We start from the raw sequence: 13,897 nt of genomic DNA, 5'->3' as shown, positions 1-13,897 counted from the left end.
TCTAATTTAGACTCATCATGCGCATTGTACACTAGTGGTAGCCTCTCACTTAGGTTCAATTACCATTCAAAGCGAAGACACATCATTATACATCTTCGAGAGTATGAACAAAGATTAAATAGTATATTTAAGTTAATTTAGAAGGATATCATTGCTGATTTTGTTTTGATTAGACCCCCCTCGAGGCGCCTATCGCCATATTGCCTTGTCGTTGAGCTTACTGAAATCATGCAGTATGCTCATCGGTCTCAGAACCCTCAGCCTCGCTGGTCTTGGTTGTTGAGAGGACGAATTCTTCCTTGTCAATATGGCGGAAGATAAACCACTAAAATAAAGTCAGTACCAGTCCAATTTAACACGGGAGGGTTCCAAAACATACAAAGCCGACAGTAACGACTCCGCCCAAGATAGCAGGACCACCGAAGTCCCAGACAAGGAAGGGGTCCACAATCGCAGCGGTAGTAGCAAGGTTGATGATGTATGCAAAGCCAGTGTTGAAGAGGTTGATGGCTGAAACCAAGCCTCTCATGTTGGCCGGAGCACGAGAATAGGCAATACCGTAGGCTATATGTATACAGATGCATTAGTTATTTATACGGATATGACATGATAGTTTTTTGAACGTACCCGGAACGTTAATGAACAGCTCGGAAAATCCACCGAGCGCGTATGGGATAGCCTCCCACCACAGAGAGATTGGCGAGACCAATCCATTATCCACACATCTCGGGTCGGACGAGCCATAGTAACCGCAAGGAGAGGTCTGGTAGGCTTTGTAACACAGCACAGCATAGCCAACGCCAGCAAGTGTACTGAGGAAGAAGCCAGTCGTGATACGAGCAACAGGGCCGTAATGAATCTTGCCCTTGCGCAGAAGAGGGTACAATCCGTACTGTAATGATCTGGTTAGCATATTCCTCATTTACAAGTGAAAACGGCCAAACAAAACCGCAGCCTTGACACGGAACGACTGACATTGAGGACCGGGCCTAGTACGATGATACTAAGGGAGTTGAAGTTGCCAATAACATCGTTAGGGACACCGTTGCCTGTGAGCATAGTGCCCAAAAAGTTGGCGGAACTTCCAATACTAGACACGCAAGGTTAGCACAATAGGACCGTAAGTAGAAGCTAAGCAACCGTACCCGTTGTCATTCCAGAATTGAACAGGGAAAAAGCAAAACATTCCGGTTGCCTGCATAGTTCGCTGCACGTCGACGACGAACTGATCGCTGTAGTGGGTTTCGGGCGACAATCCCTTCTCAGCTCTAACAGATGGCCTGGCGTTGTCCCACCATCCCTTACGACCAATTCTGAAGACGCCGCCATTTGCCAGACCGTGCTTGATGACACGGAACACGTTTGGTAGATCAGAGCCGCCAGGCTTGTGCAAGACAAGACGGGGCTTGAGCCAGATAAGCAGAAGTGGCAGGGGAAGATAGAGGATGAGAGGGAGCAAGAAAGCCAACCACCAGCCGACGTATCTGGCCGAGTAGGATGTTGCTGTGGACATGAAACCGCCAATGTTGATGAGGAGATAGAACCACAACATGACTCTCTCGGCGCTGTGTTCAGGGTCCTCGATGACACGTTCACCAGATTTGAGAGTCTTGACCTTTGGTACATGTGATTTCATCTGGTCCAGCAGGAGCGGTGTGACATTGGGTTTGAACATGGCTGTGAGAAAAGAAGATTAGCCAGGTGCCTTGATTAGGACGGGTTCAAGTATACGGGGCGCAGCGTACCAGCTCCAATAGCGAGAATGTACACGCCGATAAAGAAGGGGATCTTGGCAGTTCCGTTGTCGATGAGTGTCTTGGCACCACCAGCAACAATGAGGACGTGTCCGACACCACAGATGATGACACCCCAGAAAATCATTGGGAAGCGACCAAATCTTGTGTCGGCAAGATATCCGACAATAAGAGGAAGGCAGTAAGCCAACAAGCTGAAAGATTGTGAAGTAGCATTCTGCATTTGAAACAAATTAGTATGCGAGACAGACAACAAACGGTTAGCAGTTGATGAGAGAGAGGCGAAGTCTTACGGCAATCTGCTCGCCCAAACCTAGGGCACCCTGAGTAGCCTGACTTCCAGGTGGAGGGGAACCATAACCGTTACCGCCCTTGGGCAAAGGTCGGTTGATGTAGTTTGTCCAAATCTGGGCACATCCTAGGGAAAGCATATACATGTCAGTGTTCCGTTCACAAGTACTAAAAGCCACCGCTGAACACGACTAGCCGGGTACGCGTACCATAGTAAGAAGCTCTCTCACAGAACTCAACAGCACAGAGGAGGTAAGCGACTGTTGGAATCTTGCCAGGGACACGACGCAGGGTAGCGAATTCCTCTTCAGTTGGCTTTCCCTCATAATCCTGATTGAGGATGGCGACGCTCTGCCCGTGGTTGAAATCGTTAGAGTCTTCGAGACCTTCCTTCTCGCTGGGTACGATGACAGCGGTCTCGTGCTTCGAAACGTCCGCTAGATAGATCTCGTGTTAGTCATCACGAAGTTGATGTTAGCATCTCACATAGCACATACCCATGGCTGCTTTTGTTTCTTTCCTCCCAAATAAAGAAAAGAAAAGAGCGATCACAGTCAATTCGATTTACCCTCGCCATTCTGGCGGGCGATTCTATTCTTTTGTATACCTTCATGCAGATACATGGGTTAATTGTTATCTGCAGTTAATCAGCACGTCTCCAGGTTCTGGTCTGGGACCTCGTGATTCTAGACCCCTGCTCTGAAAAAAGTTCCAATGCTAGCGACAATTGAGGTGAGCTATTTTCTTATCGCCCGCAGAACTTTGGAATGTTCCGCACATACATGTTGCCTAAATCAGCGCTCCCGTGCCGCTTCTCCCGAGATGCTGTTTGTTTTCGAGTCAAGCAACATTAAAGTGTTGGCCCTAGCGAGAGCTCCAGCCTAATCAAGGCGGAGGAAATCCACAAAGGGTTTGGGGCCATCGGCTGCTTTGTACTAAAATGTTAAGGTATCGGAGAACCCCATGCAAAACTGCGCTAGTAAGAACTTATGATTCAAGTGTAATTGTATGATTTTGGGAAAACTAGAAGGAGTGTGCGTCTATGGATGATTCCTCATGGCAAACTTGGCCAAGCCTGGCATAGTTGGCCCGCGCTATGCAAAGATAACTCGCAAGCTTATATAAAAGTCCGACAGGGGTCCAGCCCGCTCTTTTCCTATCAACAGCCCAATTCGCCACTATATTCTTACTCGTACGAAACGATAGCAGCGCAATAGGCTACTCGGACTAGAGATAACTGATAATATGAATGTGTACTGGCTGCAAGCGCATGATTAGAACGCATTCTAAGGGCCCTTTCTAATGGGTCCTGTAATCAATACTAGGTACGGAGTTTTTAGGATTAGCTGGGGCTAGCCCAAAAGAGGAATATTTCCTCGTACTAGGTGGAAAACAAGGGCTGTCACGCAATAAGCTAACCCCCTGGTCGAGACGGTGGCCACGTTCCTGTAGGATTGCGACCACGGTAAGCTGGAGTAAATAGTTCCGTAGCATCTTCTCGAGCCGGGATCTTGAAAGCAGTCACATCAGCTGAATTTCTTACGCTTCGCTATACGAGTACGCCTCGATAAGCGTTTGCTGAGCAGATTTGATGGTGTGCTCCCTACAGAGGAGCTCCTAATAAATGATGTACCCATGTCTACCTTTTTTTTAAGGTATATGGCGTGCTCGACATTGCAACGTTATAATAAGAGTTTTTCTTCAAGTTTACTTGTGACTGGTGGTCCTGATTTTGTTCTGCTCGGAGAAAGGGTCAACCTTATTTATGTTCCGAGTATGTCTTACTAAGAATCCAAGGTTTTGTTCCATTGTGTGTTAGGTGGACATACAGGATTGGTTACCTCTCGATGCCGCTATTTCAGTATCGTTGTGCGGAGTAAAAGTGTGTCTCGCTCGATGACTGCGAGCTGCATTTTATTCTGACCTAATATGTCTCTACCAAAAACAACGCGCGGGGCTACGAAGAGTTGGAGTAGCCTTCACGCCTTATTATGAACAAGATCAGCCGATGTTGTGACGTGGCGACGATTGAGATTGATACTGGTTGCTGCACTGCGGACATTTGCTCGGAAATTTTAATGGGGCTCTCGCGACAGTGTGACACTGGGAAGCTCAGAAATTATTCACCCAGATCGCGTTGGATCCTGAGACCATGACAGCCTGAAGAACAGTGATTCTTTGTCTGAGCAACATAATCACTTTTTGTGATTGTTATGCTCTCATAACCGCCATCACAACAGCCAACGCCCGTATCAAAATTGCTTGTTCCATTAAAAGAGGCAACAGCGGATTCGTCTTAGGAAGCCGCACCAACCGACTCCTCTCCCATTTGTGTTCTTGTGCGTTGTGGCACAGTCGAACCGTACGTGGCGAAAGCAGGGCGAGATATCACGTCGCTGTCGCCACCGGGGAGTGGCGTGTATCTTTGTTTTATGATCAACGTCCACTCCGTAAGCTAGTTGATACACGATCCATATCTGGGTAATAGGACGATAAGTAGGCAGGTAGGGTTCCAGGACTGGCATTCGCTACATGTGATCTGCACAAATGAAAGGTGGTTTTCCTACGATCTCGGGTGCCAAGGTGCCAAGTTGCCAAGTCGCCAAGTCGCCCAAGTTGCCGATTTGCCAAGTTGCCAAGGTGTCAATCTGGGGGTGGGGTAAAAAGGAAGCCAACTTCTGCTGTAGGCATATCACCGGCTCATTCACAGGCAAATTGGTGCTATGATCAGAATTTAATAATATCACGCCCATAAGAACTGCAGTTTCGCATCGGCACTCTATTTGCAGCGGTCTAATAGGCGGCATACACTCCTCGGCTGGGAGACTACGCGATATAAAGGTGAAGCGATTGTTTGAGGAGAAAAGGAGTACCGATGACGGATATTCGTCTAGTCACACAAGGTCGGAAAATGAGACATTCATCAAACAGACTCGTCATACGACCCCCGTAGAGATATATCATTTAAAAGTTTCTCATCCCGTGCATGTTGTTTTCAGTCTTTCTCCCCCAAGGCTCAAGCAATTGGCGTTCTGTGGGACAAAAAAGTATCGATACCAGTCAAAAGGATGAAGATGTTTGCCTCTCGCACATTCGGACTGATTATTTCTGTCTATTTAGCAGCCATCATATCCAGCTACAGTTATTATGCGTGGAGCACATCACGGTCGCGCGTCAAAGCCCACCATCGGCAGAGCTCGCCTTATCCTGTTTGCAAATCAAGGCAACCATCAGTTTCTGCGCCGCATCAGAATATCTGGGGTGGACTTGCAGACAAAGAAGCTGCTGGTATTCTTGACCTCTTGCACCAGCATTCAATCGGTCTTAACCTTACTACAGAAGATAGGGCTGGAAGGTGAGAAGCCCACATAATGTAGAGAGCAGAGTATTTACATGTTGAACAGTTGGGATAATAGAATGTACGCAATTTCTTCAACAAATTCAACTCTTTGTTAATTTCTTACATATGCAGCCTTCACATGGAGCTTCTAGCTCCAAACAAGAGCGACGTGCTTCTGTTTATAAACAAGAATACGACAAAGCCCCCTCCACGATATACCCGGGCAACTCTGATGTTTGGGGCAACGCCGAATCCCTTCCTTCAAGACTATGTAATTGGCCCGCTCCCCATTACTAACAACACTCAGGTACAGCCTCTTCAATTTCTCTACAATAATGCCGGCAAAGGGAAAGTGGCTGTTGATTTTGCTGATCGTAGCGAGGTGCTCCAACTCGCCAAGGACGTAGGGCTTTCTGTGGCCGATATCACAAAGCTTCTGTGGGATGGGGTGAGTGGCCACGGCGTAGGAGATATATGGAAAGTCGTCTGACAATAGCAGACTCTCAACGATACGCTTAGCCTTTGCCCACAATATCCACCTTCAAAGGAAAATGGCAGGTTAATTGTATGGTCCAGTTTCATAAGCAACCCTACCTCGTTATTCAACTCTGAGACAATTCTTCCGCTCGGTCTATATTTTGGGCTCGATATCACGGGGCGTGATCCATCGAAGTGGTCTTTAATTGGATGGTATTACAATGGCATATACTATTCAACCACGAATGCATTCCGGACCGCCGCAATGTCTAGTAATTTCACTGTACTTGGAGCCAACTTTGACGGCCCATGGGCAAGATTGGATAAGCAAGATACCGCCATGACATATGACCATTACCCTCCACCCACGGCCGTTATGCCTGAATCAAACCGCTTCTCTATAGACACAAAGGAAAACTATGTCGAGTGGAGTAAGTGCCAAGAAACTGCGATTTCCCTTTGATACAAGTCCACATCAGAGCTTAACAGATATAGTGGATTTCTCGTTCTTCTTATCGTACAACAGAGATAACGGATTGCGCCTCTTCAATGTCCAATATAAAGGCAGACGAATTCTTTACGAAGTATGTTGGCAGTTACAATCGGAAATCGCAATGATAAGGGACGTTTCTAACCATCCATGGTCAGCTGGGCCTGCAGGAAGCGCTGGCTCACTACGCGTAAGTTTGGCTAGGACAGTGCGAAATGACGCCTGAATTCACTCTAACAGCCAACAGGGGAAATGACCCGGTACAGTCTGGTACAACGTAAGGCGATACTAGCGGTCGTAAATCTCTTCAGCGCTTATAGAACATACTATCGCAGTTACTTTGACAGCAAACCGGGCGTTGGACCTAGTGTTGTAACTCTCATTGATGGTGAGTTTGAGCGACAGACAATGGGTCAAATGGCAACCAAGTTGATCGGCGCATTAGGATACGATTGTCCGACGTATTCAACCTACCTGAATGTTACTTACAACCAAGGAGAAATCTTCCACAGTCGACCTAATGCCATTTGTGAGTTTGGCCATTTCTGCATCTCGCGAGCACGCTGACAAGTCTAGGCTTGTTCGAATTTGACAAGGGATACCCTATACAGCGCCACTCTGCTGCTAATTACACCAGTATTACCAAGAACATCGCTTTTATAGTAAGGTCTGTTTCCACCATTGCAAACTATGATTACATGTTCTCGTATACTTTCTTTCTAGATGGGAGCATAGAAGTCTCCGTAAGGGCTTCTGGATATATACTAGGCGGCTTTTCTGCTAACAACGAAGAATATGGCTGGACCATTCATGACAATCTCTCCGGCTCCATACATGACCATGTTCTCACTTACAAGGCTGATATTGACATATTCGGCGAGAAGAATAGCCTGCAAAAGGTGGAATTTGTGCCCTTTACCACTGAGTAAGTAAGAATGTCCATGGACTTCTGGGGCGCAGGCGCTGAAACGAATCATAAGATATCCGTGGTCGAATGGTGCCAAAAGGAACACAATGAAGATACAAAAATCGTTTATCCAGAACGAGAACGAAGCTAAGATCAACTGGGCTCCTAATGGTGCGGCGACGTATGCTATCGTCAACAAGGAAGCCAGAAATACTTTGGGGGAATATCCTGGATATAAATTCTCCCCTGGTAGGCGGGCCTAATTTACGATGTGTGCAGCGTCTGAGTGGAGCTAATTGCGTAGCAGCTTCGAACGCTGTCTTCCTCACAGTTTTAAACTCGTCCAACGCCATGAACGCCGTGAACTTCGCAGACCATCACTTCTATGTTACAAAGCAGAAAGATACAGAAGCCCAAGCTACGCATCCATATAACATTCTTGATCCTATAGAGCCAATAATTGACTTTGCCAAGTTCTTTGATGGGGAATCTCTGGATCAGGAGGACCTGTAAGCGCCGCACCACTGATTCGGGCCTTGAAGCGCAAAATGACTAACATGATTAGCGTCCTTTGGTTCAATCTCGGAATGCACCATGCTCCCCACACTGGCGATCTTCCTAATACTGTTTTCACGACGGCACACTCCGCTCTCATAATAGAGCCACTTAACTATCTCGATCTTGATGCCTCCCGCGCTACTTCGCAACAAGTCCGATTGAACTATAAAGATGGGAAAGTGCAATCTGTCAAGACATTTGATTCCCAAAACGTGACCTGCCACGTTGACGCGGTAGGTTGTGTCCATCCGCATTTCTGATCCATCGCTAATGAAATGGTAAAAATTCACAGAGCCAGCTGATACCAAATTTTTGGAGAGATACGGGTACTACGTCAGTTCTCAGATATCTTTTTGGCGCCAGCCAAGAAGACGGAATAGCGAATGCCACGTAATTACAATTTCTTTCTGTCGCCTTGGTACTATTACTATTTGTACGCTATTATTCCGTAGGTTTAGATAAGATCCCGCCGCTGATGCTTGTGCAAGATGCCCATTAGGGCTTTTCTATCCTTTCTTGCTCTAGTTGCGCCAACAAGCAAAGAGAATTCTTGCTCCTTTCTGCTCCTTGACTTTAATGCACCTGAAGCAGTTTTATTAGATGGGCACTTTAATGAGGCTGTGCAGCCATTATAATTGCGTATCACGCCTTTTTGGAAGCTGGCGGCAGGGTGAGCTACAGCGTGTCTAATCCTATGAAATATTTATGAGTCTTCCTATTTTCACCGTACAATATTTCTAGTTGCCCCATTACATATTCCATTTAATAACACTAGATCGTATTTCGACACTCTTGTGCCAACTCTAAACGGGAAGCGATGGCTCGGTAACCTTATTCACCGAGTTCCCACCCTAGACTCATATCCACCGAATTTAGCTCAGATAACACATATGTGATTCCAGGCTAGATCTTATATTTCCGTGTCCAAAGGTACCAGCCGCCATTACGCTTGACGAAGTCGCGCCGGTGATAAAAGCCATTATTCTAATTTCTTATGCTAGTATTTACCTTGCCGCCATTTTCATCGTCATGCGCTGTAGAAAAGGCTTCGTGTTTTAGATACCCACAAGAAAGAGGCAGTCCATCTGTTGGATCTATCAGCACCAGTGTTCGACGTCTGCTTTTAGACAGGTGCGTAGAAATGTATAGCAAAAAGTTCGTTCAAACATTACGAGTCCGTAGGATCACAATTGCCACCAAGTTGATCAATACCAATGTATATAGGCACATTCAAATTATCCAGTTGAAGAGCATGGGAGTAGACTCATATACCAGCGATAGTTTCCTAAAAATACTTAGTCTAAGCATTAGATGAACAGGAAACAAAGCCTCCTTTGGCGAAAAAGCGCGACGAGACGAGGAATAAGTCTAACCACGAAGGGCCTTAGATATAGCTTTCAAACCTGTATCCAATTCCTCCCATGTCGGCCATCCATAACCTAAGCGAAAAAAAGTATCGTCTTGCTCAAACCAAGTTCCACGTCCAACATATACTCCATGGTCCTCGAGCAATCTCTGATAGAATGCCGCAAGCCCTCCCGCGGGCTCCTTCTTGACTTTGATGAAACACATAACTCCCGCTTCTGGCTCTACCCAGTCTACAAATTCAGATTCTTGATCCACCCAGCTTGCGACGTGCTCTCTTCGGCGGGTCATGTCGGCAATTGTCTTGGATAAAAGCTCAGTGCGTCGTAATAAAATTTGTTCCGCGATGAATTCATCCACGACACTACCGCTAATACTAATAAGTTCTTTTGCTGCAAGAAAAGTTTCCTGTAGAGCTTTGTTAGTTGTGACAAGCCAGCCAATCCGGATGCCGGGAACACCATAGGCCTTTGACATGGAGGAAACGCTGATAACATGATCGCCGAGCTTTGCAGCCGAACCAATCACGAGTTCGCTATCTGTAGAGGTGAATGCGTAGTTGAGATCCGCATAGGTTTCGTCGACGAGAAGATAGCACTCGTTCACCCGCGCCAACGATGCGAGCGACTGAATTTCTGAACTTGATAAAACTGTGCCCGTAGGATTATTCGGAGAGCAGACGCTAATCAACTTGGTAGCGCCAAGACGAATCGCAGCTGCGACACGGTTGATGTCCAGCTGATACCGAGACTCGAAATCGAGGTCTATAAAGGTTATCTCGCATCCAATTGATCGCGGGATTTCCAGGTTCGTTGCGTAGTTCGGCCGAGCGACAATGATGTGATCTTTGGGTTTAAGCATGGCGGAATGAATAATAAAGAGCGACGTCGAGGCCCCTGCGGTAACCAGTATGTCGTCGTCAGTGAGGCCACCCTTGGCGGCATTAGCAATAAGCCAACGAATCTTGTGGCTTCCTTTGTGTTCCGTGTAAGTAAAAATTGTCGAAGAAGGAATATTAATGCCCAAGGAGTCTAATGTCTGATCTGATATGGCACTTTCCGAGAGATTGTACCGAATCACCGAGCCAACCTCTTCCGGCGCCTCCTTCTCAATTGCCATGCGTTGATAGTTCATTTTCTTTAGTTCAATAGTTGACTAGAGCTGTAACGACTAATATTATAGTAGAAAAGGATTTAGACGTCACAAGCGGTTAATAAACTGGCTATGGCAAGGTAAAGTCTGGAGGTCGGGCTTTATGGTCGTTTGGCGTGTTATGATATGCAATCATGGTGTACTTTCCACCTGGCTGAGGTTGTTTCTAAGGCTTACTTGCTCTAGTAATACTTTTTAATAATGAAACATGTTGCATAATATGTTCTGCTCCGGCTTCAACTCATATCAGGTTACCTCGTCGGGATTTCGTGGATCTTTCGACTTGATTGCACGATGACGAACCGACTGAGACCTGCTGGGCTTGGCATATGCCAATCCTTTCGAAACGAGTCACAGGGGCTCGAGTTAGGTGACGTCTTCAAGCACGTTCGATGAAAGTGGCTGCAGTCATTTCCAGTTTCTCTAAAGAGCTGTTGCCGACGAGGGAACACTGAACGAGAAATTCGGCACGTGTCCGACAACAACTAGGAGATGATGAGCCTCAAGATCAAAATCCAACTTTGTTGCCCAACTCTCCTTCTATTTTATATAGCCCCTTCGGGTACTTTTATTGTCGTCTCATTGAACGAGGACTCAAAATTACGTGATAGTAAGTGTGGACGCAGTGTGGTAGGTGACCTGTCGGACCCTTGTTCACTAGGCGAATGACAACTTGACACCCGTCTCATAGGTACACATCAAAATGGGAGTTGCCTGGTGAACTTTCACAACTACTGGGATACAATTACTGACGTGATAGGTACCACTGATGATGGCATGGCCCAAATTGAAGCTATTGGATATTTCTACCAGCCCACTCAGTCTCGCAAAGTTGACTTGATGGACTGGGGATTGTTACGCAGCTATGCTGTCATATTCATTCGAATGTAGTCAGAAAGGTAAATGAACATTGAGTACCACGCCCGTTATGGAATAGTTTGCGCGAGTCCTTAGAGTCAAAAGTTTGGTGCAAAAAATATCCCGTGTGTCCTGAGACATTTGGGAAGACCATGGCTAATGATTGTACACAGCTGAGTGTATGTACAACGAATGAGACAAGGATCAAATTGAACCTTACGTTATTTCCAAGTATCCACCCTGTACAAACGTTTGGATGAGTCAAACTACACTGACGCCGTGATCAGCTTTGAAACTGAGAAAGGGTGTGTATTGCGCAATTGGCATAAACAGGACATTTGTTCACGCCTAGGACGATACGAATATTTCCTGTACCATACTTTATCTAGTATTCAAGGCACGCCTTAGTGATAAGTGATTGATGCAACCGGCGAATTCTCAAAGAGAAGCGGAAATATAACTATCCAGAGCTCGTCACTATTCGTTATAATACGCACATAGCGTCGTCTAAATACGCCTGCTGACGCAGTGTTCACCAAGTGCTAAGACTCAATGTGGTTTTTCTATAATTACTTTTCTCAGATTGCCATTCTCGCGATGGGCATGGTAATCAGTTGTATTCTAGTCTTCAGGGGGCTCTATCGCATTCTCCGAGGGCATCTGCGGCATGTCCCCGGCCCTCTGCTGTCAAAAATCACGAACATGCACTTGGCTATGTACGATTTCTCTTACAGCCGGAACGACCAAATTCTGGAATGGCATCACCAATACGGGCCTATAATCTGTATAGCGCCTAATGAAGTTTCGGTAGCGACCTTGGAAGCCACAAAGGAAATATACAGTGCCACGCAGCGATGGCCAAAAAGTAATTACTTTGACAACTTCAAAGGGTACAATAGGCGATCCATTTTTGCGTCGAAGTCACACGAAGAGCATCGCGCGAAGCGAAAATTAACCTCCAAATTTTACCAGGCTTCAAACATATACACCGTGCCAGCCATTGAGCAGCATATCCAAGAACGTTCCCAGACTGTCCTGAGGCAGATCCGCCCTGGTACGCAAGTAGACATTTATAGTCTCGCCGACTGTTACGCTCTTGATATTATCACATTCTTGGTGTTAGGTCCTCATCATTGCACCCAGTCTGTGGAGAACGTTTGTCTAGAGCGTCAAATACTTATGGATCTAAAACACTTACAATTTGTTGGACCACTTCGCCTTCGTTGCACGATTTTTTTTGATTACGCCTCAAAACTACTGGATACGCTGAGCCCAGGGCTGGCATACCTTCGGGCAGAGGATAGACTTGCATCATGGTGTCAACAACGCATTTCCGCAGCAATGAAAGACTCCGATTTTGATAATTCGCGTTCGCTCCTCCAGCACATCCTCGCAAACCTCCAAAATGTCGGGCCAAAGCAGTCGACTGACCACTTATACGTTGCGGCAGAGATTCTTGACAATATTAATGCTGCTGAGGCTACTGTTGCGGTAACTGCCACATATCTTGTCTGGAAATTGACTGAGCATCCAGAATGGCAGCAGAAAATACGAAAAGAATTAAATGCATTGGCAGTACAAGAGAATGGCCTTATATCATTTGCCGACGTCAATAGCCAAGTCCCATCTCTGGAGGCATGCTTGAGAGAAGTATATCGCCTCCATCCGGCATCGAGTGGACGTTCTGAGCGCCTTGTTCCAAAAGGCGGGCGTACTTTGTCAAACATTTATCTTCCAGAAGGAACCATAGTCACATACTCAGTCGCAGCACTTCATCGAGATGAGAATATATTCCCAAATCCAAATCATTTTTTGCCGGAAAGATGGCTCGATGGAGACGAGGAGATGCTAAACAGGAGATTGAATCAACTTATCCCTTTTGGATACGGCGGAAGAGTCTGCTTAGGAAAGGCACTTGCTACTATGGAGATCAAATTACTAATGGCAGGGCTCTATCGAAAGTATAAAACAGTCATGACAGAGTCATCTACGCACGCCTCAATGAGGCAATGTAGCACACATGACGCTGTCCCATGGGGATTGCAATGTGTGATTGAATGTCAATTGGTTGACAACGACTAGTAAGAATAAATCTATGTTACTGCTTCTGTCACGGTCTACAGTCGGCTGGCGACTTCGTTCTCGCACAAACGCGGGTGGACTAGCTAGACGTAATATAACCATAAGCTCGTGCGACCTCCGTAGTTTTTGCGGTAGTAAGTCAAGCTGAGTAGTTGTGTTAGTTGTGTTGTGTTAGTTGTGTTGTGTTAAGGCAATAGTCACAGGAGTTTAAACTATCTTTCCGAGCTATCAATACAATCAGGTCATAAAACGCCAACTATTAGAGCTTCATCAAGCCTCTTGGCTAAGTAAGAAATATAACCTCTATATATTTGTAAATATCCTCAACGCAAGGTGCAACCGGGAGACCTGTAAAAAGATCTTCTATTCATGCATTATCCAAGGAACCTAGGAGATGGAGACATGGACCTATAGAATAGATTTCAGACAGCAACTGTTAAGTTTATTATAGCCAACTGTATACTGACGCGGTATACCTCGCACCCCGCTATTACTTCTTTCGCGTTCACTATCCTGGGTATGAAATACTAATATACACTCTTGGTCTATATGACAGAGTTCCCGTGAAGAACAACGGAAATTCGGAAGACAGAAGGGACCGAGACCGAATCCTATCGTGGGCT

The 13,897-nt window shown here is 46.1% G+C and overlaps 4 protein-coding genes across 4 annotated transcripts; 2 read left to right on the top strand and 2 right to left on the bottom strand.

The window, feature by feature from the left end:
• Positions 1–133: 133 nt before the first annotated feature.
• Positions 134–2,686, bottom strand: V8C40DRAFT_253540 (uncharacterized protein). Its single transcript, XM_083217640.1, has 9 exons — positions 2,543–2,686; positions 2,255–2,482; positions 2,048–2,172; positions 1,746–1,971; positions 1,146–1,677; positions 976–1,090; positions 628–892; positions 380–564; positions 134–325 (listed from the first exon to the last, which is right to left on the bottom strand). Exons 1-9 carry the CDS (start codon positions 2,544–2,546, stop codon positions 227–229), a joined length of 1,779 nt encoding a protein of 592 aa, XP_083069990.1. The 5' UTR covers positions 2,547–2,686; the 3' UTR covers positions 134–226.
• A 2,399-nt stretch (positions 2,687–5,085) lies between these two features.
• On the top strand, positions 5,086–8,675 carry V8C40DRAFT_253537 (copper amine oxidase). The gene is made up of 15 exons (XM_083217639.1): positions 5,086–5,400; positions 5,450–5,464; positions 5,518–5,833; positions 5,885–6,293; positions 6,358–6,446; positions 6,511–6,542; positions 6,600–6,629; positions 6,688–6,740; positions 6,798–6,881; positions 6,929–7,277; positions 7,333–7,508; positions 7,567–7,768; positions 7,825–8,050; positions 8,110–8,250; positions 8,306–8,675. The coding sequence occupies exons 1-14, from the start codon at positions 5,114–5,116 to the stop codon at positions 8,209–8,211; spliced, it is 2,370 nt and encodes a 789-aa protein (XP_083069989.1). The 5' UTR covers positions 5,086–5,113; the 3' UTR covers positions 8,212–8,250; positions 8,306–8,675.
• A 510-nt stretch (positions 8,676–9,185) lies between these two features.
• V8C40DRAFT_276952 (pyridoxal phosphate-dependent aminotransferase) lies at positions 9,186–10,316 on the bottom strand (the record flags this gene model as incomplete). Its single annotated transcript, XM_083220908.1, has 1 exon — positions 9,186–10,316. The coding sequence occupies one exon, from the start codon at positions 10,314–10,316 to the stop codon at positions 9,186–9,188; it is 1,131 nt and encodes a 376-aa protein (XP_083069988.1).
• A 1,428-nt stretch (positions 10,317–11,744) lies between these two features.
• On the top strand, positions 11,745–13,274 carry V8C40DRAFT_276951 (cytochrome P450; the record flags this gene model as incomplete). The annotated part of the gene is made up of 3 exons (XM_083220907.1): positions 11,745–11,808; positions 11,848–12,683; positions 12,720–13,274. The coding sequence occupies 3 exons, from the start codon at positions 11,745–11,747 to the stop codon at positions 13,272–13,274; spliced, it is 1,455 nt and encodes a 484-aa protein (XP_083069987.1).
• Between the last annotated feature and the right edge of the window lie 623 nt (positions 13,275–13,897).

This window comes from Trichoderma camerunense (assembly GCF_050948025.1).
Source record: "Trichoderma camerunense strain CBS 138272 chromosome Unknown V8C40scaffold_17, whole genome shotgun sequence".
Lineage (NCBI taxonomy): Eukaryota > Fungi > Ascomycota > Sordariomycetes > Hypocreales > Hypocreaceae > Trichoderma > Trichoderma camerunense.
Note: the sequence above shows the minus strand (reverse complement) of the source record. Positions and strands in the feature narration are given on the sequence as shown.

Bases quoted from the DNA above. Each gene is read 5' to 3' on its own strand.
- V8C40DRAFT_253540 (XM_083217640.1), bottom strand. The intron at 1,972-2,047 runs GTAAGACTTCGC...TTTCAAATGCAG, and splicing joins GTTTGGGCGAGCAGATTGCC to AATGCTACTTCACAATCTTT. The intron at 893-975 runs GTCAGTCGTTCC...AGATCATTACAG, and splicing joins TACTAGGCCCGGTCCTCAAT to TACGGATTGTACCCTCTTCT.
- V8C40DRAFT_253537 (XM_083217639.1), top strand. From the start codon at position 5,114: ATGAAGATGTTTGCCTCTCGCACATTCGGACTGATTATTTCTGTCTAT. The intron at 6,630-6,687 runs GTAAGGCGATAC...ATACTATCGCAG, and splicing joins CCGGTACAGTCTGGTACAAC to TTACTTTGACAGCAAACCGG. The intron at 6,882-6,928 runs GTGAGTTTGGCC...TGACAAGTCTAG, and splicing joins CAGTCGACCTAATGCCATTT to GCTTGTTCGAATTTGACAAG.